At 39.1% G+C, this 25333-nt stretch overlaps 1 protein-coding gene across 1 annotated transcript in view; it reads right to left on the bottom strand.

Annotated features, from left to right (window-relative positions):
• The window catches only part of Dytn (dystrotelin), a 68825-nt gene that overhangs the window by 3329 nt on the left and 40163 nt on the right, over positions 1-25333 (bottom strand). Inside the window, exons 8-11 of the mRNA XM_023710158.1 lie at positions 25017-25128; positions 23314-23468; positions 8085-8244; positions 5178-5655 (exon numbers count right to left, since the gene is read on the bottom strand). Coding sequence (XP_023565926.1) covers positions 5178-5655; positions 8085-8244; positions 23314-23468; positions 25017-25128 — 905 coding nt within the window. The remainder of the gene's footprint in view (positions 1-5177; positions 5656-8084; positions 8245-23313; positions 23469-25016; positions 25129-25333) is intronic.

The following is a 25333-nucleotide window of genomic DNA, read 5'->3' as shown; positions in this document are numbered from 1 at the left end:
TTCTCTCTCTCTCTCTCTCTCTCTCTCTCTCTCTCTCTCTCTCTCTCTCTCTCTCTCTCTCTCTCTCTCTCATTATTCTCCTGACCTCATTGAGCATCCTTATATATCCTTATAAGAGTTATTTTGGGGGCCTGCCAGCTAGCTCAATTGTTTAAGCATCTGCTTATGCAAATGCAGTCAGGCACAGGATACTGCAGTTAGATCCCCAGCTCCACATGCCTCACCAGACCCTCCCTTAAAGCAACCTGAGCCATACAAAACTAAACCAAACCAAGACAAAAAACCTTCTGAACTTTGGGCTGGAGAGATAACTCAGTAGAATAAGTGCTTGCCTGGGAAGCACAGGGTCCTGAGTTCAATCCCCACTACCCCCCCAAAAAAGTTATTTTGAATTCTCTGTCAGGTAATTCACATGCCAGTTTTCCACAAGGGTCCATTTCTGGATGTCTCTTATTCCTTTGCTTGGACTCTTGTCCCTGCTTCATCTTTCTTTGCTTTTTGTGCTGGTCAATACACAGTAGAAAAAAGCCAGCTGCCTGTCTTCTTCATGTACTCTGCTACGTATGCTTCATGTCTTGTCATACAGAAAAAGCCTCAGTCTGGTCAGAGATGTTTCAGAGCCTCTTAAGTTTTCACATTGTCCCTGCTGCCACCTCTGTTCTTCATGGCCCTTGGGTATGTGGAGTACAGTGGGCCCTGTCAGTGTTCTGAGTCAGGTATGCACAAGCCAGTCTCTTGGACAGACCTCTGAAGAGTTAGAATTGTGGGTACACAGTCCATCTGTTTCACTCCTGGGCAGCTGGGATTTGAAGTTTATTTGCATAATCCTGGGGAGGAGCTATGGCAAGTGCTACTCTAATCCACCATCTTTCTCATGCCATGCTCTTCTATTCCTGCCACCCTTTTCCCACCTTTCCTCCTTATCACTGAAACATACATGACAAACACATACCAAAAAAGGAAGGGGAAAGTGTTACTGCGAGCAACCATGGTGGGTGAAGAGGATATAAAAGATGATTTGGAGAGGAGAGCTAGTTCAATCCACTGTGAAACCCAGAGGGGCTCTTTCTCAGTCAAGAGTGCCTAGTCCTCAGGGAGACTATAAAAGAAGAAAAGGTGATGCTGAGAACTCTCTGGCTTTTGTTCAGAATATCAGTGTATGAGAAAAAAGGAGAAAAAGGCATTGTCTCTCACTGTCTCAAGGCTAAGTAGTTTTTCTTGGGAGAGGAGAAGGACAACAGCAGATATGACATGCTTTACTTATCTAAACTTCTTATTTAAACATCCAAGTCTCACACAGCCGTGTGCCGTGGCCCCCTCGTTTTAGTGATTCACTCCTCACAGAGCCTGTGTGTGTTTGTCCTGCTTTTGTGTAACCATTCAGTTCACTCCTGGCCAGGTGCCCCACAGGAGGGAAGCTGAGAGAAATTATGTAGGAATCATCCACAGGAAAATTCAGTCTCAGATGGAAAGTGAACAATTGACTAAATCAGAAAAGCAGATAAATTTGTCTTTGACCATGGAAGAAAAGACGATTAAACACATTTTCAAATATGATTTATTTACTATAACTTTTCTAGCTTGCTTTATTTATTTATTTATTTTCATGGTACAATCATGTACCAGGGATTGAATGTGGGACCTTGCGTTGCCAGATAGGCACTTATGCTGCTGAGATAATCCCTGGCCCCTTTACTACACTTTTTAACCAAAATGTTTGATAATGATTTTAAGTTCAACATTTAGAATTGAAAGAGTTTTGGGGAACTCCTTATATATAACTTTTTTCTTTTCCATTAAGCTCTCATTGTCTCTTCAAATCCCATTATCTTAGATCTCAGTGCTGACTAACTCTATTCAATTGATGTCAAGAACTGTCTAAAAGTGATAATCAGGTTTGCTGTTTTAATACAGTTAAGCCTTTAAGGAACATTAAGGTCAGCTTAATTTGCAAAATGTGGAGGCATCTTAGCAAAGCACTATCCAAAAGGGCAGTCAACTCCTACGATAATCACCATGCTGGGTTGATATATTGACACTCTGGGTAAATCTTAACATATTGCAGATAACAGATATCTCTAATTTTCCCAACAATCCTCAAATTAAGAAAAACGTGGGAGAGTAAAGTGACCACAAACATCCTGTTGTTATCTGATGTTTCTACAACACAGACAGAGAAGTAGACCTTATTTTAGCAGCACCCCTTTCTATGCCTTCGTAACTGTGATGGTGGTGACTCTTCTGGCTCTGATTAAGCCTGGTATGATTTTAGTAAGCATGCATAGATTGTGTATAAATTAAGGAACATATTTTTTATAATCTATATTGCCAATGGCTAAGTGGAGTTTGGAAACAGGATCATCAATATGAGATTGAAAAAGGACCCAAGTTTAATTAGAAGCACTTGAATGATAAGTGACAGAGAATGCAAGATGACAGCTATGAAGGTTAACACAAATTTTTATGTCTTATGATTAAAGGTCTAGACTACATAATGCTAACATAAAAGAAATAAGACTGTAAAATTTAAATCTTATTACAAAATAAAGGTTGCTATAATAACAAAAAAGGAGATGAGAATCTTCTTGCTAGTATCAGAAGCATGTTGGTCTAGTAATGCATATAAAGGTATCTCCCTGATTCTATTGAGGTTGCAGATGGAAACAGGTGAATTTTTGAGAGATGTTACGGTTTGTGTCTCGTTGTCCCCTCAAAGCCTCATGCGGTCATGGGGTGGACTTCTAGAGTTTGTGATTAACTCATGATTCATGGATTATGGGTATGAGTGCTGCTGGGATCATGGGTGTGAGTATTATTCCCAGCCTGGGGCAGAGAGCCTGAATGCAATTTAAGGAGACAGACTTGCTCTCTGTCACTGTTGCTGCTACTCCTTCTATTCGCCCTTGCTCTTTGCCACCACCATTGTGAAAGGTTGCTCTCTGTCATATGCTTTGTAGCCACCTGACTATGGACTCAAACATCCACTGACCATGAGCTAAATAAACCTCTCCTTCCTTCATTTTGGGTGTTGGGTATTTGTCCCAGCAACGAGAGAAGGGTAATTGAGATAAGAGATATTTTAAAAATTGTACCGGACTGAGTAATACTGCTTATTTATTTATACATTAATGTATATTATTCATTGTACATTTGTAAATTCACATCATCTGAATTTAGACATATGCTTTCCTCTGTTATGATTTTCCTCTTAATGGTATAGTGATGCATGTGTAGATATATTTAGATATATTCATATACACACAACTTGATGAGTCACTTAAAATATGCATGAATCTTCTATCCTTAGGTATTAAACTGGATATATATTATAATATTGTCTCTCAAATAGGAGTAATAGATTCAATTTACTAGGAACCCGAAGTGTAAATTATTATGACTACACTTATAAGAGTTGGCCCCACAGTTTGAAAAGTCAGAAGCTTCCATCAAGTCATTTGCAAGAGCTGACAGAAAAATAAAGTCAAGAGAAAGACAGCAAAGACTAAAAACTTTCCCAAATTACCCACTTTTCATGTGAAATTTTCCTTAAAAAGTCAAGTGGATATTGACTTAGCTTTGAGTACTCATTGCAGTCCCCAGGATGTTTATGTGGAAATACAGTGGGTCAAATCTTACGTTGGCTTACGAATCAGGAACAAGGAGTTCTCATCCTCTTTGTCTCTGCCATCTGAACATGCTTCTGGAATCTCTGAAAACTTGCTTCTTCTAATGCTTCTTTCAATTTCATTTATTGTAGTGGATTTTAGAATCATCAAATAAATTATTTTATTGATTTATCTCTATTAATTTCTATAACTGACATTATGGTGTGCCTAGTTTATAGTTCTCCAGCTCATCAACTCATACACTGAGGTCTTAACTCCAGCACCTGTGTATGTAGCTGTATTTGGAGGTAATATCTTTAAAGAGCTAACTTAATTAAACTGAGTTCATTAGGATGGACACTGCTTCAATATAGCTGGACAGAAGACATGTGAACAAAAATGTACCCAGAAGGAAGACCTTATCAACACGCAGGAAGAATGGAGCCATCAACAGGCCTCCAGGCCCGCTCTCCTCCTTAACTCTGCCCTTCCTCCTATTTCTCTTCCTCCTCTTTCTTCTCCTAGTCCCTTTTGGTGGGAATGGGGGGTTTAGGTCCCTTATTTTTTGGTGCTTTGTATGGCAGCCCTTGGAAACTAAATGTACCAACTCAAATACATTCAGCTCTCCTCTCAGAATGCACAAGAGGATGCTATTCTTCAATCTATCACAGATTCCTAGATAAATCACAAGTTTCCAACATAAAAAAATCTTAAATTTTCTCAAAAAGGATAGAGACATATTCTAGCTAGAAATAAGACACAGTCCACAACACAAAAAATGACTATAGTAAAGGATTTTTCAAAAGCTCTTAAGAATTCAGCAGTGAATTCTGAATATGATAAATTCAACAATAAGCTTCTAAATATGATGATGCTACATATAATATAGAACGTACATCAATTCTTCATAAAAAGAGCAGCATTATTATCCTTACTTTTAAATGGTGGCATTGGACTGCCCAATTATATATGGTTTAAGGTTACTGGAAATAATAATTGCAATAAGTAGGGGATTCAAAGGAAAGAACATTTTGTATTTGTATATACAAAACACTTAGGATAGATATACAGCTACTTTTGTTTAATTCAGTGAGAAGAAAGAGGTGTACTAATAGTGCTTCAACAGGATATTCTGTCTGCTTCTTGTACTATGGATAACCACTAAGAAGATAACAATATACTAAGAAGATATATACTAACTATATACTAAGAAGATATCAATATAGTATTGATTATTGAAACTGTCCTATTAATCAGCTTTGAAACCGTCTCATTCATATCTGTTTCTCAATAAAATAAAAAAGGTCTTAGTAAAATAAAAAAAATTGCAATAAGTATATAATGATCAATGGGTGTCATGCACTAAAGACTTGCATGGTTTATCATTGTTAACATTCACAGTAATTCTATATTTAAGCCACATTGGAAATCAGCATCAGAGATGTTATCCCAAGGCTTCAGAACTCTGTTCTACTCTCAATGGCAGCCATTCAGCTAAAATTGGAAAATGAGGCTTTTAAAAGGCAGTTCAAATTCCTAGCCAGAGGTGCCTGACCTGACTGAAAACTTTACCTGGTGGCATCTCTAGACTGAATGCATCCACGAGTTTTGACAGCAGTTCTTGCAGCTCTTCCTCCAGCTCATCCTTTCTCCCTGCAATGCTAACTGTGGTTTTCCTTCCCGTGGATGCCAGAGTAGTGCTGGTCATTTCAGTGGGAGAAATTTGGAGTTTTTCTTGCAGCAGTCCTTGCTGAGAACAGGGCTCAGAGCTGAGGATTTGCTTGGATGTCTTTCGTGTGTAGCTTTGTGCACTGTTGGTTTGTGCCACTGGGGCTGGTGACTCTGAATCTGGTTGACCATGGTTGGTATTTGCTTGGCTTTGGTCAACCAGGATAGGGTCAGGAAGAGGTTTCCATCCTGGACCATCCTCAGTGACATTCTTGATACGACAAGAGTCTCTTCCCTTCTGGGACCTATCAGCTGAAGAACGATCAACCTTGGACACCATATGTTGGTGGGAAGATGAAGGATGGCGTGGCTGCAACATTGCCTGAGTAAGAAAACCTTATTAATGAAAAAATACATGTTTACTTTTTTCACAAATGCATTACATTTTTAATATTCGAACAGAAGATACTAATGTGACATATATCCTTTTCCTCTAAATATATTATTTATATGTTTTTATGCTGTTAATTCAATACAGATCTAAAATTCTCTAAAACATTGGATCACCCCAGGTTGTAAAATAATTACAGGATATAATAGCAATAAACTTAGGGAAAAAATCTAAGTTCCAAAAAGCTTAGGTTCTAAAAATGTTCTGAAAAAATGTAGAATTTCTGAAAACACAAGCATACATTGGATCATAGATAAAAATGATCACAATAAAATGTTTATAATAATTGGACTAATAGGTCTGTTATAAGAGGTTTTACAATAACCCAGAAGTAAAAAATATTAGGGTGTGGTCCATGTTAAGCACAGTTCTCAAAGTTTGATCCCCAGCCCTGAGAATTCCAGAGACCCCTTTAGGATCTGGTGAAATGCAATTATTTACATAATGGCTCTTTGATATATTTGCCTATTCATTGCACTGACCCTTGCAAAGCTGGTATAAAATCAACAATAAGTGTGGCCGTAGGCTCCTTAGCCAGGATCAAGGCAGCATCAGCACTCCTCATACGCTACCAAGTTAGAAAAGGAGACAGTGCCACTTAGAGAGATCTTTGATGGTATAGCAAAAGTCCTTAATTTTCTTAAGCATAAGCCATGCCCTTTAAATACCGCGTGTGAGGGAAAGGGATGCATGCATGAAATGCTTCAAGTGCATACTGCAGTGCAAGTGTGCCTCCCATGCTGAAAGAGGACCGACAGATCACAGCTATTCAAACTTGGGACTAGGCAGATACTTTCTCAAAACTGAACAAATCAAGAATATATATATATATATATATATATATATGAATGTTACTGCATTTGTTGTCAATGATAACACTTAAACTTTCAAGAAAAAATTAGAATTTTGGAAAACTTGAGTCTACCACCAGGGTCTTAAAAACTTTCCAATTCCTGAACACTTTTCTGATGGAATTTACTGGTGCCATTAATGAGTATGAATTTCTTTGGCTTCCAAGCGATGAAATGGGAGCCCTAGGTAGTATAGCACAGCTCAATGATTCACTATTTTCCAAATGACTGATGTATATTGTTTAATAAAAATCATGCCTAAGTAGATCTATTTAAAGAGCACACTAAGGGCTGGTGTTATAGCTCAGTGGACTAAGCACTTGCTTAGGTAAGAACAGGGGCCAGGGTTCAATCCCTGGCACTGAATGTCACCCAAAGGTGGGGCACACTGAGCCGGTGATGGAGTCCAGGCATGGTGGCACACACCTGTAATTCCAGCACTAAGGAGGCAGAAATCAGGAAGATCATTATGAGTCCAAGCTGTGTAGTGAGACCCTGCATATACACACAAAATAAAACCTTAAAAAATAATAAAATTATAAATAGTACACTAGAGGGCTGGTGAGATAGCTCAGCAGTCTAAAGCACCTGTTTAGACAAGCTTAGGGAAGTGCAGGGACCACCATTCAATCCCTGGTACCACATACTACTCCAGCTCCCCCCCAAGGTGAGCTGAGCCAGTCACAAAACAAAAAACAAACAAACAAACAAACAAAAAAAAAACCAGACAAGAGCATACTAGAAAACTGTGCTTTAATGAAGCAATGAAATAGATAAGCCTTCCTATTTTGTATCACAACTACCTTTTAAGGAATTATTTTTATTGTGTCTCAATGTAGTATCAAAGAAAAAGTATCCCCAGTCACATGAGAAGCTATGAAAATACACTTACTTTTTTTAACTGCAAATCAATGTGGGGCCCTATTTCTTAACCTTCAACCAAAAGGTCTTGCAACGATTGATTACCAAAGCAATCTGTAAATTTAGTGATCTTTTATTAAAGCTACATATTAAAGAGATTTATCAAAAAGCATAAAAAATGTTTCTTAGAGTTTTAAAATATAGTTGTTGTTTTAAACTATTACATATATGATGAGTTTATTTTTCTTTTTCAGTTAGTTAATGAATATATTTTAAACACTTTGCAGTTTTATATTTTGAGTATGGTAAACAAAAACAGATATAACCCACAGAAACAAAAGCTCATTAGGTGTTCCCCATTTTTTTAAGATTGTACAAAGGATCCTGAGACTAAGAGGTTTAAAAACAGAATCATTTTGCCCTCCATCTCTTGCTTCTAAATGGTATCAACTTTGTTGTCTTTCAGTAGTGCTGATTTCAGGAAGGGTAAAGCACATAGGGTGGGTGTAAGGTGGAGGAGAAGAAGGGACATGGGGAGAGGCGAGTTAGATGGGGCCTGAGGCTTTGGGCTGCATCCTGCTGTGGCTGGAGGCCTTGAGCTTAGGCTTTCAAGCTGTTCACAGACCCAGGGTCTCCCACATTTTGTACCTGTACATCCTGTCGCATCTGCTGTATCTTGGCCCATAGACTATCCTGGTTGCTTGTGAGTTCCTGAATCTTTGCTTCAAACCTGCAACTTTTTTCTTCCTGGATGGTGTATATTGCTTGCAACTTGTCTTTGTACTGATTTAACTGCGTTTTAAGGAGCCTGAAAAGAGAAGATGTTTGAGTGGTATGGAAGGGCAAGAGGCCAGCACTCTGCCTGGAACTCTAGCAACATGACCACAGGTCCTTGTCTACTGTCTAACAGTTCTGTTCTAATGCCTTTGTCACAGGTCCAGTTGTCCTTGGATCTACTGTGTATGCAGCTCTTATTGGTACATTTTGGGTTACTCTTGACATTGTATTTTCACCAGCTACACAAATTTTAATATAGACTCTATCTGTCATTCTTTCGTGTAGAAACACTGCATGGAGAAGGATGCTTTGGCCTGTATGACTAAGCACCAAACACTTGGACCAGAACACAGGGAAGGAGCAAGGATACAATTCATGAGTGGTGGGTCTGTTTTGGTTTCTCTTCCTGTCGATGAGTTCTCTGGATAAAGAATGAACCAAGCAATCATGTCTCTTCTCTGCTTAAAACCCTCAGTGGTCCCTTCTCTTTTAGAGCAAACTTCAGCCCTTCCAGAGGCAGGCAAGCTCAACAAGGTAGCCACGCTCTATTCCCTATGTAATTCCAACTGCTTTTTCTTGCTTGCTCACTGCCCTTCAGCCAAGAGGGCACTTGGATTCTTCTCCTGGTTCTCCCTTGACTCACTCCCTCATGTCTTCAAGTCCTTGCAAATGCATTACCTTTCAGTGAGGTCTTTCTGACCCCCTACAAAAGATCACAAACAAGGGCCTCAGCCTCACTCTGAAATGCCTGACCCTTCCTTTCCTGCTTTGTGTCTATGGTTCATCATATTTAATTGTTAGGAGCTTAAGGGGATCTTAGATTTTGTCCTGGGCTCCAGCCTTTAATCTTCTGGACAGTCATACTGTATAACATACTGCATGTTTTGCTCATTATTTTTCTTATGTTACTCAATTTACTTTTTGCTTACTGTCTCTTAATTCTAGAAAAATTTTCCTTTTTTGTTTATTATAGCATCCTCAGGTCTTGGCCTAAAGTAGTCCCTGTCACACAGTAGGTAAACAGTTTAAATTGTCTGAATATAGTCTTTATTCTTTAATTTATGCTGATGGCATTTTTTTGGGTAAAATTCGTGCACACCAGTTTTCCAGCATGAAATGCAATATTTCTCAATATTAGCACCTTTCAATTTCCCAATTGCTATCATCTTGGAGAGGTCTTGAAATGTAGTTGGGGCTCCCAGCCCAACCTGGGTCTCTGAAAGATAATTCTCAAACTTCCAGTCACTCATGTGAAGCAGGAATCTGATTCTCATAAATTAAATTGCAGTGTTGAATGTGTACATATGATGGGTTTGTAGAAAGGAGTCAGCACAAGGGTTTTATACAACTGACAATAAAGAAAAGTTCATGTGAGCCCTTACAGACAGTGCTCTCTGTCCCTAAAGCATTGCGCTTGCTCTGACTCCACTACAAGACAGTCTCTCTCTCTCTGTCTTCCATGTTGTCTACCACCCACATCCTCTTTGGCTAATCCACCATGCTTGAATAGCTAAGAAGACATGTGCCCCAACCTCCTTCATTCCAGTATATTGTAGGTAGATCCCCCATAAGAAATACGATTCTTTCTCACTCTGATTTTAAAAACTTTATGGTCATTTTAGCCAATTTAAACAAACACTGTTGGGGGTCTTCCAAGGAAGACTTTGTCAATGACCAAGATATTCAAATTCAACTCTATGAAGTAAGCCCTTTTCCAGTTACCTATAGTACATTCAACCAACTATAGCATTAACTAAGTATAACATTAACCAATAACCAAATATAACAGACACAAGGAAAATAAGAAACAAAAGAGGAAAACAACATACAACAATAAACCCTAGCAGATGTTTTCTCCAAGTCCTTATAATTGTATAGTTTAGTCCACTTTTGGGCTGTGCTACACTGAAGACCTCAGGAGAGAGGCTAAACTGAAAGTTCAAAATATAGAAGTCTTTGTTTGAAAACTTTTAGACAGGTCTTTGTGCTGATAACGTCTCACAATTGAATAGTAAAGTTTAGCATTAGTATTATGCATATAAGCCCATGAAATAAACCATGGGGCCCAACTTCTAACAGTCTTAAGACCTGTATGACTAAGTTTCGGCATCAGTACCTGGGCCAACAGTATTGTTTCAGGTCAATACCATGTGTCTTAATCCTTTCTTTCTTTAAAATAGGCTGTTTTTTGTTTTTTAAAGGAGAGATTCTCATGGAGTGTTTCTAGTAAACACAATTCATTTGATACAAATATTTCCAGCAGCTGAGAGTCCATTACTTTCCAGGTAAATACCTACTATTAATAACAGCTGATATTATCTGAGAAATAACTCCACCTAGATGACCTGAAATCTGCTTTCCAAACTTTTAGATCTTTGTATGTGTTTCAGCTTTCTGGAGCAAAGCAACCTGAATCACACTAGCCTTTTAATAGGATCCCAGACATTCCCAGGCAAGCTGGTTGGGCCCAGAGCAGTGAATGGGATTTCCTTTCGTGAGTCCGGAGCACACTACAGAATCATAAACAAGCAACCAGCAATTGAATGATATGCTTTCTGTCAATATTGTCTAAGACTGTGTATGTGTTTGTAAAAATAACCAGTGACACAATGCTGGCTGTTACTGAACTTGACAGTTAGCTATATATCTTAGGTCTTTTTCACACTACTCATGAACCTGGATCTACAGCTGTAGGACTTCTTTCTAACATCTTAAAATTTGGTCGTTATTAATTGCTCCACTGTATGACATCTTACCTATCCCAAATTGTTATTCAGTTTATTATTTAAACCTTGTGTATCATGTCACACACAAATTTGAAAGGCTGTGCTGTCTTGATTGGTAAAAATGATGGTACAGCCATGCATAAGGATGGCCCCTTCACTTTGTGTTTCATTTATTAATGAGCCCCACAATTACACTTTCTTAGGATACCAATGGTGTATGTGACTAATATGGATTATAGAAAAAGGAATACTTTAATTTGAAGGAATCAGTATCAAACAGTTATTTAAAAAGTTAAGCTTTAAAACAACACATTTCAAAAATTCCTTTCTGTTTCTACACTTTAAGTTTCAGAATGGATTTTTAATGTCACTTGTTTTCTTTTTAAAGAGTAGGAAGAATTTATTGAGAGAAAGAAAGGGGAAGGGGGCCTGGAAAGCGGGTTGCTCCAATACCATTTTCTTTAATTTTGTTTTTAATTTCTTTATGTTACTCCAGGAAAATGATCAGAATTAGTTTCTTCTTGTTATTTTATCTTTCTTTTTTTGGTGGAACCGGGAATTGAACTCAAGCCCTTGCACTTGCTAGGGAAACGCTTATTCCACTGAGCCATCTCCCCAGTCCTTATCTTTCTTCTTTAAAAAAATGTATTTGGTACAGGGTCTCACTATTTTTTAGCAATTCTCCTGTTCTCAGCCTCCCCAGTGCTAGGATTACAGGCCTGTGCCACTATACCCAGTCTCTCAGTCTCTCAGTCTTTGTGGCCAGCTCAGTGTGCCTGGGGGCAGACCTAGCACAACCTGTGGTGCCAGGGATTGAATCCAGTTCCTGTGCTTGCCTAAGTAGGCACTTAGTCTGTTGAGCTATCTCGCTGGCCCCAGAATTCTTTTTAAAATGTAAATTATTTGGAAATTTAAATAAAATATTTCCTTTCATTCATTTAGATTATAAAATACATCCCTCACAATGTACACATATTGAATCATTAAGTTATACAGCCTCTACTGAAGGATTGTGCCTGAAAACACAGATCTCCTCAGAGGAGAAACTGTTGAGTGAGAGCAAGAAATTCTCTATTCTAAAGGAATGACAAGAGGAGACACAGGCCTAAGGAAGGGTTTGCTTCCTGAGTCACAAAAAGAAGATGGAAGAGATTCCAATCAACCAAATAAACCTAGTAGGAAGGCAGTTGCTCTTAAAGAAAGTATACTGACTTTTTGGTAGAAATAGACACAAAATAAACAAGCCGTTTATATGCTTAAATCAATATATAGAAGAATCAAAACTCCATAGAAAATGCTTATCCAGTTTTCAAGGAATAAGTTCAGGTAATCAAAAGTAAATCTTACTATAACAAGTGACATGGTTTTTATTTATGCCCACCTGTTCAAGTAGAGTCAAATTTCTCTTTTACCTTAACAGTGGGAGCATAGGATTTCTCTGCTTGAAGAATTTCTTCCAAATTAAAAAAAAAAAAAGGAAAATCTTTGTAGAAAATTTTTCTATAAAACCTAAGGGGAGCGCTCCTGATTTGTTTCTGCTGACAGCATTTGTGTCCGCATCCACTCATGAGTCTTACCTTCTTTCTTTCTGGAGAGCATTGATGGATTCACGAGTCTTCCCCAGTTCATTTTTAATGCTGACCATGGTCTAGACAGCAAGAAATAGGGAAAATAAGGTTTTGGTTTGAACTTAACTCACATTCCTAGAAATCCACCATCAGAACATGATAATGATTTTTTTTTTAAATAGTGTATCTCTGTTGGGCTGGCCCCGCCCCTGACACGTGCTGAGACAGCGACTGAGACTGGCCATGGTGCGCCTGTAGTAATCCCAGTGCTTGGGAGGCTGAAAACAGGAGGATCACTACAAGTCCGATCTATGTAGTGAGACCCTGTAGACCCTGTACTAAATACATAAATACAATAAAACATTATATCTCAGAAAGCAGGTGATGTCTTTTGGCTTAAGTCCACAATGATGCAGGTGTGTACACAATTTATTTACACAAAACAAGTGCAAACACAAAAAACCAGTTTCATGTTAAAAAAATAAGTAAAAACAATCTTTTGCCCAAGTTAGGTTGCTGCGCTGAACCTCTCTTTCCCTAAAAGCCTCTCCTAAAACCAAGTGAGTAGCTTTCTTTCCCATGGCTTAAGTATTCTTTCACTTCCTTTCTTCCACCTTCTACCCAACTTTTATTTTCTTTGCATTGCTTCCTACTCAGAGGATATGGAAGGTCTTTCCTTCTCTGCTGAGCAAGGCTGCTGAGCTAATGGTGGCAGGCATGGCCTTCACTCAGGACTTCCCCACCGAACCTCTCACATGGAAGTCAGCTCTCTGATCGCCCCCCACCCTCACCCCCAGGTCTTGCATCAAGCTGACCCAGCGAGACCCAGGCTTCTAGGGCACAGTGTCCCAGCCTGGCTTTCATGTGTCTGGATGGGAGACCGGATCTCATCACTCAACATTCACGAGCAGCTGTGACTGTACGCTGCAGCCTTCTCCACTGCTACAAGCAGGCTGCAGAGCCTCTGGCCACCTCTGCAGCCCTGCTCCTTGGGAACGGCCTCACAGAGGAAGAAGAACAGCAGGAAGAAGAAACTTGGCAGTACGCAAACTGAAAGTCTCGCTTTCTAGGTGGCAAGGGCCCTTGGTGGCTTCTGAGTGGACTGTGCCTGTCTGTCTCTTGATTTAAGTAGTACTTAGATAGCTTCTACATGCTCAGCCAAGCCTTCAAAGCAGTGAATTTTGGCTAATAGAAAAGCCTAAACATATTTTTTACATCAATATTATCGTATGGTGTATTTTTCTATAACCAAGGAGCATATTATGTTTGTGCATATGGGTTTACCTTGATATATCCATAGGATAGACATGATAGTTTATTGAATTATTCTCAACATTAGGCTCATCACAATTTTTCAGAATTAAAAGCATTGATGCAATGAATAGAATTTTGTAGGTCATTTTTTTCACATGTGCAAGGTTCTCAAGTCATCAGGTTAATAGATAATAATCATTTATCCCTTCTGCCTCATACAGATTACCTCTGGGGAACTGAGGACTGGATCTGGGTTAGGATTTATGGTTGAAAGGGATTTAGCTTAATAGATTTTAACTTCTCATAAGACAAATTCATATTTTATTTGTATAAAGTCTTTTAAATAAAATAGAAATATACCACATATAAGATATGGCAAAAATATGAATCCTGCAATCAAAAAATTTAAGACTATCGTTTTGTAAAGGACACATTGCCATTGAACTTCCTGAGATTACTCCCCTCATTTAAAATATACATGTTCCATTGCTCTTGACACTTTCTGAACAGTTCTCAAGTCCTCCATTCCTGAACGTTCTTTCGTAGTTGTTCTGATGTCTTGAACCCAATCAAAAAGTTTAGGGGATGGGAAGATAGCTCAGTGGCATAAGTGCCAGCCTGGCAAGTACAAGGTCCTGAGTTTGATGCCTGGTACAGAAAAAAAAAATTTACAGCAATTTCTGTCAAATAAAAGAAATACAGCATGTCACTCTCATCTTATTCATTGGGTCTGGTACCAGGCAACTTCTTCCTCTTCCCCAAAGTCAAAATGACCAGGAAAGGTAAGTATTGTGAATCAAATTAGGCCATCAAGGCAGTAAGGACAGTGCAACTGAAGACTCTCATGAAGGAAGATTTTCAGAACTGCTTCAGAAAGTGGCAGGAGGGGCCATGGAGATAGCTCAGTAGAACAAGCACAAGGACCTGAGTTCAATCCCCAGTTCCGCAAAAAGGAAAGAAAGAAAGAAGAAAGAAAGAAAGAAAGAAAGAAAGAAAGAAAGAAAGAAAGAAAGAAAGAAAGAAAGAAAGAAAAGAAAGTGGCAGGAATGAAGGGATAAGTGTGTTCAAAGTGAGGGGGAGGATTTTGAGGAGGGGTTAATGGTAGTGTGTCTTTTACTGTAATAGACTTTTTTTTTTTTTTTGATACTTGGAATTGAGCTCGGGACTTTGAGCTTACCAGGTAGGTGTCATGCCACCGAGCTATACTCATGGCCTGTAATAGATTTTAAAAAGATAAACATTTACTACATTTTTAATCACACCTCATATAACAAAATATTAATTGTGCATATATAATGAAGTATTTATTTATTTATTGCATTTAGTACAGGGTCTGCAGGGTCTCACTACACAAATCTGGCTTGTAGTGATCCTTCCTGTTTTTCAGCTTATCAAGTGCTGGGATTATGAGCACGTGCCACCACTCCCAGTCTCAATTGCTGTCTCAGTGTGCCTCAGGGGTGGGGCTGGCACAGCTGGCTGGGGATCAAACCCCTGGCCTCTGCATCTGCCTAAGCAGGTGCTTTAATCCACTGAGCTATCTTGCCAGCCCTTAATGAACTCTTTATATTTTAAAATTTATTCCTTGTTCTTTCCACTCTTTTTCAAATTTTCTACAATAAATATGTGGTGCTTTATAATTGGAGATAAAAAAGTATTTAAAAATGTTTCTAGATTTTTCATTGATCACATTAACATCTTGTAAACTATAAACTAGACAAATCTTTACCAAACCTGATGATACTCTTACAAAGTAGCCCAGGCGAATTGCACATCAACACCGATTCCTTCTGTTTTGGACTCACGTGGTGATGGGGGCCAGGGTGCTGAGCCTGAGATAATGTCTGGTGGACACAGCTAGAGGCTTGTGTGGCTCCTGCCTCCACGGGTCTTGTTGGCCTTATGCGCACAGGCTTCTTCGAGTTATCATACTGAATGGAAGGCCTGTTAGAAAGTAGAGATTCAGAGGTAGTTGTAGGTGTGACACTGAAGAAAGCCTTTTCCAAAACTGTCAAATCAGATACTGAAGGCAAGAGCCAGCTCTAGTAGTCCAACTTCTTTGTCTCTGCTTGTTTCTAGTCAGACTGTTTAGTTTGACAGATAACTATTCAGTAATAGGAATGAAAATTGCATTTTCCCTTCTTGATGACAATCTAGGGATGCCAATAGAAAGAATTCATGGATGACTACAGAAATATCAGTTAGGTCAGTGTGTTCAGGTCAAATACTAGGGCTTCTAAATATAGGTATGTGCTTAGCATTTCATATCTGAAAGAACACAGAACACACGGTTTAAGGTCAGGCATATTCACTTTTGTTAAATTGCTTTTAGCTTTATCCCTTTTATTCAAAATCATTTTAAAGCATCTAACCATTTTGAACTTTTTAAAAAATGACAGTGAAAGAGCAGAGAACTCCCTGTCACAGACAGTCCACCTCTAACAAATAGATGAATAAGTAATTCCTTCTGTCACACTGTGATAATTTCTACAAGACACAATGAGAGCACTAGGGAAGAAATGATTATTTGGTGGTATGATTAGTTATATTAAGACACAAGCATTTGGGTAGAAAAAAGGTCAACCCATCGCTTCTTCATAACACCTTTTCTGACTGATACATTTTGCTCTTACTCTATCTGAGATCATTCTAATAGCCTGAGTTTGTTCCATCTTAGTCCATTTGGGCTGCTGCACACAATGTTATATCCTGGGTGGTTTAAACAACAGAGATTAATTTTCTCACAGTCCTAGGGGATGGAAGTCTTAGATCAAGATGCCAGCGTGGTCTCACACACACTATGTTTGTACTCATAAAAACTCACAAGCATCTAAATACATACTGAATTTGCTTTTGAAACAAAGAGAATCATCCCTAGACATTAGTCTGCTGTTTCCTTTCTTCCTCATTGTGTTTGATGTTGAATGCCCTTTAATATAAGAGATAGGAATGAAAACTTGCTCCTTTAAGCACATGCCCTAGATGCTGTTGTCTTCTGTATCATATGTTTTTCATCATTTTTCTGCCAAGGGACCTGAGGTTGTTTCTGTTTTATTGCCCTGACCATCGATGCTACAATAAGCATTTTCATTTACTGCCTAGTGCTACTTTGATTCCTACAGGGCAGAGTTACAAGAATGGATCACTAGCCAAATCTTGTGTTTATTTTATAGCTTAGGAGATCTCAGTCTTTTAAAGCCGAACCTCACATTGCATCTCTCCCCTCTTGACTGCAGCAGCCATTCTCTGCTCTCCCCGAATCATCCATGTTTTATTCCTACTCAATTCTTTCAATAAATGCACATGCTATTATTTCTCCATCATAACAAAACACTCTCCTGACTCGAGTCACTCTACTGCCTACACTATCTTTATGCTTCCTCACCAGTAAGATACCCTGGGATTTTCTTATTGGGTACTTTCAATTTCTCAGCCCCCCATTTTTTCATGACCATAGTGCTTTTTGTTTTGCTTTGCTTTGTTTTGTTTTGTTTTGTTTTGTTTTGTTTTGTTTTGTTTTGTTTTGTTTTGTTTGTCTTGCTTAGGAAAGTCTTTTCCCACTACAGGTTTCCTTTTCTTTCTAGTATTGGAAGAATTATTTTCATATTCAAATTTCTTTCTCAGACTCAGTCACCATGAGTCTGATTTTTTTGTATAAGTGCTGTCCTACTGTGTTCTTTCTGGAAGTCAATCAATTCTTGCTTGACCGAGCAGCACCATTTCACGCAGTAGGACACCCATGCTCTCTTCCTTCAGTACTTTCCTCTCCCATCTTCCAGGATTCTTCACTTTCTTATGGTTTTTTTTCCACCTCATTCTTCAATCTTTCTCATTTTCCCTTGCTGGATATTTTTCTCTTTCCCCTACTTTGGAAAGTGCGGCTCAGCTTGTGACGACCCTGTCTTCTCTATGGTGGTCTCAGACAATCTCACACAGATGTGTATGCATATTTGTCCCTCTAAAACATAGATATGCCAAAGCCCCCATACTTGGTCTCCAGTATATACATTTCCTCCAAATTCCAGATACAAATGGCCAATAACCTACTCAACATCCCCATGTAGATGGCTAAGAACCTCCTCAATCTTCATGTATCCTGACCCAAACTCCTAATTTTCCCCCAGAAAATTTCTGCTCCCACTGCCTCTGCTTCTAGGTGGTGCTGCTTTATCCTTCTATTTTGGGACCATTATGACCATAGTGCTTAATACAAATACAAGAATAGGCACATAGGGCTGGCCAGATAACTTAGTGGACTAAATTGCCTGCTTAGGCAGATGCAGGAGCTGGAGTTTGATCCCCTGCCTGTCAAGCAGGCCCTGCTCCAGGGGTGCACTGAAATGGCGATTGAGACTGGGCGTGGTGGCACACACCTATAATCCCAGCACTTGGGAGGCTGAAAACAGGAGGATCACTGTGAGTCTGATCTACATAGTGAGACCCTGTACACCCTGTAGACCCTGTCCTAAAAAAAATAGGCACATAGATCTGAGAATGGGAATAGAAATTCTATTGATTGATCTGAGTCCATAAAAGAAGCTAATATGTGACAAAGTTGAAATTTTAATTCAGCAGAACAAAAATAGATCACAATTGGCTGCCTATCTGATGTAACAGCCAAGATAAAGTATATTCTAAATAGATTAAACTTTTAAATTAATTCCAAATAGAAACATTAGGAGAAAATTTAGGAATTCATTTATATGGCCTTGTTTCTAACTCTCAACCCCTTAGTTTATTCTCAACAGAGCTGTCAAAATGACAATTTTATTTTAGTGTTTCTCTTTCCTTTTTTGGTACCGAGTATTGAACTCAGGATCTTGTGCTACCCAGGCAATCGCTTATTCTACTGAGCTGTCTCCCAGGCCCTTTATTTTAGTATTTCTAAGTGCTGGGCACAAGAAGGCAGACCTTGAAGGCAAATATTCTACTGCTGAGACTGACAGTTTTAAAACTTAAATTAGAGTCCCTCCTCAGACCCTGCTGAGTTTTCCCAAAGCAAAAGCTCAAGTCCTTGCCTTGGCCTACTTAGCAGCCCCCAAGGTCTGCCCCATGTCCTTACCCTTCTCTCCTGTTCTCTTCTCTCTCTCCTTCCACCCTGTACTCAGTCACCCTGGCCTCCTCATTTCTTTGGACCTGCCAAGTGCCCTCCACTGTGTACAGGCAGGCTCTCACTGGACAGCATACTTTCGTCAGGCATCTGTGTGACATCCTCCCCACTTCCAAGGCTTTTTCAGATGTCCCTGCTTACTGAGGCTCTCTATGATCACATCCATGAAATTTGCCTCCAACTCTCCCGGCCAGTCTTGAAAAACAAGTGTCATGAAAGCAATCTTTACCTATGTCCACTGATGTATTACAAGTGCTCAGAAAAATGCTATTTACTAAATACTTAAATAGTATAAAAGCTTGTAATTAATCATATTTTATGGAATAAATAAATGAATGCTTTTCAGGTATTTTCTCAAAGGTCTACAACCACTTGAACTTTGACTAAATCTCAGGCATGTCTATTTTTTCCATCCTTTATCAGCCTATGAAGCTCTGGATCATCATTCCTTTGCTATCTGAATAAGCATTTCTCTAACTACTAGTGAGGCTGGATATCTTAGTGTGTTTAACAGCTCTTTATAATTCTTCCTGGATAACCTACTTACGTTTTTGGTGTATTTTCCTGCACTCCCTTTCTCCACTTCCTCTTCATTTTTTTCTTGAGTTTTTGTTATCAATTTGCAACGAGCTTTGGAATAACCTAATTTTTCTTATTGCTGAAAATGTTTTTCTGAGTCTAAAGCTCTCATCTTTGGATTATATTTGTGACATTGTTCATTGTAGGAAAATATTTCAGTTTGCATGCTGTCTTATGTCTATGCTTCCTATTCCTTCATGATTTCTCTTGTTTTTCTTTTTCTTTTCTTTTCTTTTTTTCTTTTTCTTTTTTTTTTTTTTGTCTTGCTTAGGAAAGTCTTCTCCCACTAGGTTTCCTATTCTTCCTAGTATTGTAAGAATTATTTTCATATTCAAATTTCATTCAATTTGGAATTTAGTTGATCATACAGGGCAAAATAAGGACCAGTTTTCTCCTTCACATAGGTTGTGAATTATCTGTGAATTTCAGAATTCTGAGTTCTTTCCCATTGAATTGAAATAGCACCCTTTTCACATGTTGGGTTTCCACATGCTTTTGGATCAATTATTTCATTATTTATTATCATCCTCAAGCTTATAGATCAGTCCTTTTTTTACTACACTATTTACTCATACTACCAGTGGGACTGGATATCTTTGTGTGTGCTTAACAGCTCTTTAGAATTCTTTTGGATAACCTACTTATGTTTTTGGTGTATTTACTCATAGTGTTTCTGTAGTAAGTTTGTATATATGGTGCCAAATATCTCTGCCCACTGATAAATTGGGCTACTTTGTACATTTATTCTTCCAACACACCTTTGAAATTATTTTGTCCTATTTAAAAAACATTGGGATTGTATTTGGAAGTGTGTTGTTTGCATACAGTTGACTCTTATTGTTCACAGGAGTTACACTCTATAAAGTCACCTTGAACACTGACTTCACAAATACCAAACTGTGGGAGGACACAGGAGTAAGGTGCTGTGGCCTCTGGTCACGATTTTCATCCATCAAAACATAACTTTGTTTCATGTCTTTGTTTACAGGCTGTTTAACGTATGTTGTGGATTCACTGACTTTGAAACCGACACTACATAGCATGGAACCACATGCGTGAACAGGGCTCATCTATTGTCCATTTTCCCGCTAACACACACTGTAGCTTTCTTGTTCTTAGGAACGCACCACTGATCACCCACGTCGACGAGGCGCATGGCCTGAGGCAGGCCGCGAGCAGGACTCTGGGTAACAGCGTGCCAGCTACAGCGGGAAGGCAGCCCACCCAGCTGGCCCCGGGGGGACGCGAGTGTCGGCCAGCACCCGTGCTTCGCCTTCCGCACATCTGTAAATACTGTGGCAGCACCCTGCTCTTTGGAGGTTCAACCACACTTTCCCAGCAGCCAAGTATTTATAAACACTGAATCTGTAATGATGATAAACTCTATGAAATTTTGGAGCACGAATATTCTTATGCTAGTGTCTTCCTTGTTAGGTATTTGGTATCTTTCCATCTTTGTTCAGGTTTTGTTTTCTGTACTCAGTGAATATAATTTTCTTTATGTGAATCTTATTTTTATTAAACCTTTTCATTCATTTTAAAGTAATTTTTACAGTCATTGCACTCTGGGATTTTTATGAAATGTGTAGCTTGTTATTGCTAACATAGTGAAGAACTATAAATTTGTCATATTTATTTTATGTGTTATTTTCACTCAAAGTCTATTAATTTTACTTTTTGCGAGAGTTACGTGGGCTTTCTTGGGGATTCACAATCATATTAGCTTCAAATGGAAGCAGTGCTGTCTTTTTTTTCAGGATTTCAATTTTCTTTTTGGCATATTTGCTAGAACTTCCCCAAATATTTAATAACAGTGGTGATATTTGATACCTAGCTTTCAATTGTTTTTATAAATAAAAATATTCTCTTCTCAGTGTGAATAATAATATGTAAGTAAATTCACGTCAAAAGGGAGGAAGTGTTTACCACGCATCTTCCTTGCTGAATCACTGAGTACATTCATAGTTACCACTTGGAAATAACTGGTAACCTCTTAGAAGATGGTCAGTGCCAATGTGCCACCTTAGCGATGTCAAAGATGTGTTTCTGTTTATGCTCACACTGTAAGATAACAACACTCCACATTCATCTCCCTTAGGTCTAATAAGGATTTAGGAACTCATCAATACCCAGGCTAAACTGAAAATCATTAATAATATTATTCTGAGGAAACAACAACCCTAAAAATTGTACCTGGGGCAGACAGAATAGGAAACATTGAAATTTTTAAAAACCTTTATGTTTGCATTAGTCCTTGTCATGCCCTTTTTTCATCTTATTTCCACAAAAACCACTTTGAGGTTGTAAAGGACACGGTAGCCTTATTGTTAGGTGAAGTGAATCTTTGAAAAATAAGCTGCCCTCTTTGAGGTCACACATGTGGCTAACCAGAGATGAGACCCCGCGTCTCTGTTCCAGGCCTTGTCACATTCCACCACCTTGTCCCAGCACTGTCTCTGCACCCTTTCTAAATTTCTTTCATAGTTTATTCTGAAAGAGCTCGTGATCAACCTTGTCCCTCCCTCCATCCATCATCTGTTTTATTATTCACTCATCTATCAGTCAGTCCATTACTCATCCAGCAAACATTTAGAGAATATTTATCATATGTAGTTATCATTTTAGTTCCTAAAAGTACAACTGGAGACAAGAGAAGGTTCCTCCGCTCATAGAGCTTACATTTTCATGAAACCGGCATAGCAGTGGGATGAAGGGACAATAATAAATAAATACATTAAACAAATTAAGTATATGGAATGCCAAGCAGTGAAGAAGTGAAGAATTAGAAAAAAATAAAGCCATAGAGGATGATTGGCAGTGACAGAGTGGGGACAGAGGATGAAGAGGACAGAGGTCATCTGGCAAAGGTTGTTAAGGAGATGACATTTTGAGCAAAGACCTCTGGCCATGCAGAGGTGATCTGGAGGTATTGGCGCCCCCTGGTGGCAGCACATCGGGCGTGTTTATGGAAAGGCTGTCGTTGCAGTAGAACAAGTCAGAGAGGTACAGGAGGGCACAGAGCCGTTAGAAACAAGATCACAAAGCTGCTGGGAGGACTTTGGTTCTCTATGAAGTCCCAAGAAGGTCTGCATAGAGAAATGAGAGAATCTGACCCAGACTGGAAAGACAGCCCTGCCTGTGGCACTAGAAGCAGACTGTGGAGAGGCCAGTGAGTTATCTGCTGTTAGTTATTATAAAATAGTCAAAGTACACAGAAATGCATGCACAGAAATGCCGACTGTAGAATTATGGGGGAGGCAAAATTTGGATATAGCCAATATGGACAATGAAAACATTTTCCTAACAATTTCGATGAATGAACCCACCTTCTTATAAGGCTGAAAGCAAGGCTAGCAAAATGATACTTTAGAAACTAACAGCATGGGCTGTGCTCTCCAGTTGAGGTAGATGAAGAGAGCAATGAGAAACTGCACCCACAGCGTGGTCTCTGCTCTGGTAGCTCTAAGACGGGAATGGCCTTCATCTGTGAACAGTGGAACGGCGAGAGTCTTTCTTTTCCTTTTTTTTTTTTAAATAAACTATCAACTCTGAATTAGGCTTCCTAAGGCAAACTATCAAAAAAGTAGGAATGTGGAGAAAACTTATGTACATGGCCTAAGACCCTTCTGTTTCTCTCTGACACCTCAATTTGCATGGTCACTGAAAGGCATTCCTACCTCTCACTTGTACTTTTAAGGTCCAGGCCTTGTGTAGAGGGGAAAGAAATCATCATTCCTCCCTCTCTTGTCTTCTTCAGGATTTTCAGCAGTACAAAGCCTGCTGCCACACCCTCTACTGCCTGGGCCATGCAATATCCGGTCCCTTGGGGCACCACACCACCACCGTCCCTTGTCTGCACTCACTTGGCCTGCGCATGCGCATGGTGAGCTGCGTGCTCTGATTTCACCTGGTTCAGCAGCCTTAGCCTTCTCGGATCTCCTTTTCTCTGCCAGCGCCCCCGGAGCAGGTTGTTTCTGAGTGTCCTGAGAAGCAGTTTTGTATTCTCCTTTGCTGACATCTGCTGAAATGGCCAGCATTAAAAAAAGTCATCAGATCTGTCTGAACACGGTCTTCTCTCCATGCTTTGGTGGACAGGGCATGATGATAGGTTTTGGAATTATTTCTTTTACTTTATGTCCTTGGGAAAATAGCTCATTTCCTATGTCCAGAATATCTTCACTTTCTCTACGCATAAATATCCACATAACCTCAAAATTAAGTGCCCTAATTCCCTCAGTAACTTCTCTCCTTCATAGGAATCCATTAATTATGAATCCTAAAGCTAGAAGAGGCAATGAAAACACAGTGATCTATAGTGGCTAACATACGGGCTTGAGGATTTCTCTGAGAATTGCATGGTAACTTGTGGATTTAGCTCCAGAAAACTACTGTTAGATCCAATCTTGCATATAATTTCAGTGGATGCATGGACCACATGCTACCTGCCATCCACCTCACCTTAAGAACTTCTGCGAGAGGGATTATTAGGGGGTGAGAGGGGAGCTGGAAGGCAGAGGGAATAGAAGTGTAGGTGATATGTGTGGATGTCCGGAATCTCACAGTGAATCTCACTAATTTGTATAATTAATGTGCATTAATAATTCTAATAAAAATGAAATTTTACACAGAAGAGATTGGAGCACCAAGAAGAAACAAAGAAGGAACTGGATGTTTGATCAAGAGGTCTTCAGCACTTGAAATTTATAGTGTAATAAAAAAGTGACCACATGGTGCCGCTGTAAGATCATTAAGCCCCTTGGCTTTCAGAAACAGGAAGCTAGGTGACACAGGCCAACGAAATGGAAGGACTGGGCTCATACAGGCTTGCAAGGCCATGCCCACTGTAAAGGATTTGGCAAGATCCAGATGGTGGTTTTTGTGGGCCGTTCATGTTAGACAGGAAACCAAAAAGCTATCATCGACAAGGTCAATTGTTTAAAATCTTTCACTGCTCTGGTATTAAGTAGGTGTCATTTGCGTGGAGAAACTGATTCGCAGGAGATTAGTGATGAAAGACAATGTTCTTTTTTTTAAAAAATTAGGAGTTTTTTTTTTCTTTTTTCTTGAAAAGAACTGAGTTCACTTGTTGGATACTAATCATTTTCTTAAAAATATAAAGCCTCAGTTTCTGTTTCACTCAAAACTGAGGAAATAATCTTTTTTCTGAAAGAAAAAATACTTATGAAGATAGGTTACAAAGAAAACTCTTCCAAAGATACACTATCAGTTAGAAGGTTTGGTGGAGGATTTTTACCAAGCAGAGCCCTTTTCTTTTCCATCTCTGCACGCTTCCAGGGCCTTCCCCTCTAACTTGTGCAGATATTTTCTAGTGCACGGTATGGGAACAATGGTCAGTTGGACTCTGTTTAACTCTTCTTCTCCCCAAAAACATTTTATTAAGATTTGCAATGTAAAGGCAACATTTACATTGAGAGATATTTACTGTCAAGATTTCTTAGTTTTAGATAGGACAGAAACAACATGTGGATTTGTTGAAAGGACGGGTTTTATTTTTTGTTGCTTATAAAGACTTAATGAATGAATACCTTAGCAGGTTGTATGTTACCTGAACACAGTGTTCAATTACAGGATGTGACTTCTGGTGAGACTGGCTGTGGACATCAGAGAAGAAGCACGCCTGGCAGATGTCAAAGTTGAGACACTTCAGACAGCGATATCTGCCAATTAAAATGGAAAGGCAGCTTATATCATTACCTAGGAGAGCAAAGAGATAATACTGAGGGGGAGAGTGAGTCCCCAAAACCTTACAGAGGTAGGAGCTGTCCAGTGAGTAAAAGGTTTCTTTCAAAGTTGATACAGATGTTAAATAACCTTGATGTGTCTATTTAATCAAAGAATTGTTCATTTGATCTTCTTCTTCTT

The sequence above is a fragment of the Octodon degus genome, unplaced genomic scaffold (genome assembly GCF_000260255.1).
Source record: "Octodon degus isolate 3935 unplaced genomic scaffold, OctDeg1.0 scaffold00016, whole genome shotgun sequence".
Classification (NCBI taxonomy): domain Eukaryota; kingdom Metazoa; phylum Chordata; class Mammalia; order Rodentia; family Octodontidae; genus Octodon; species Octodon degus.
This window is presented reverse-complemented; position numbering and strand designations above follow the sequence as displayed.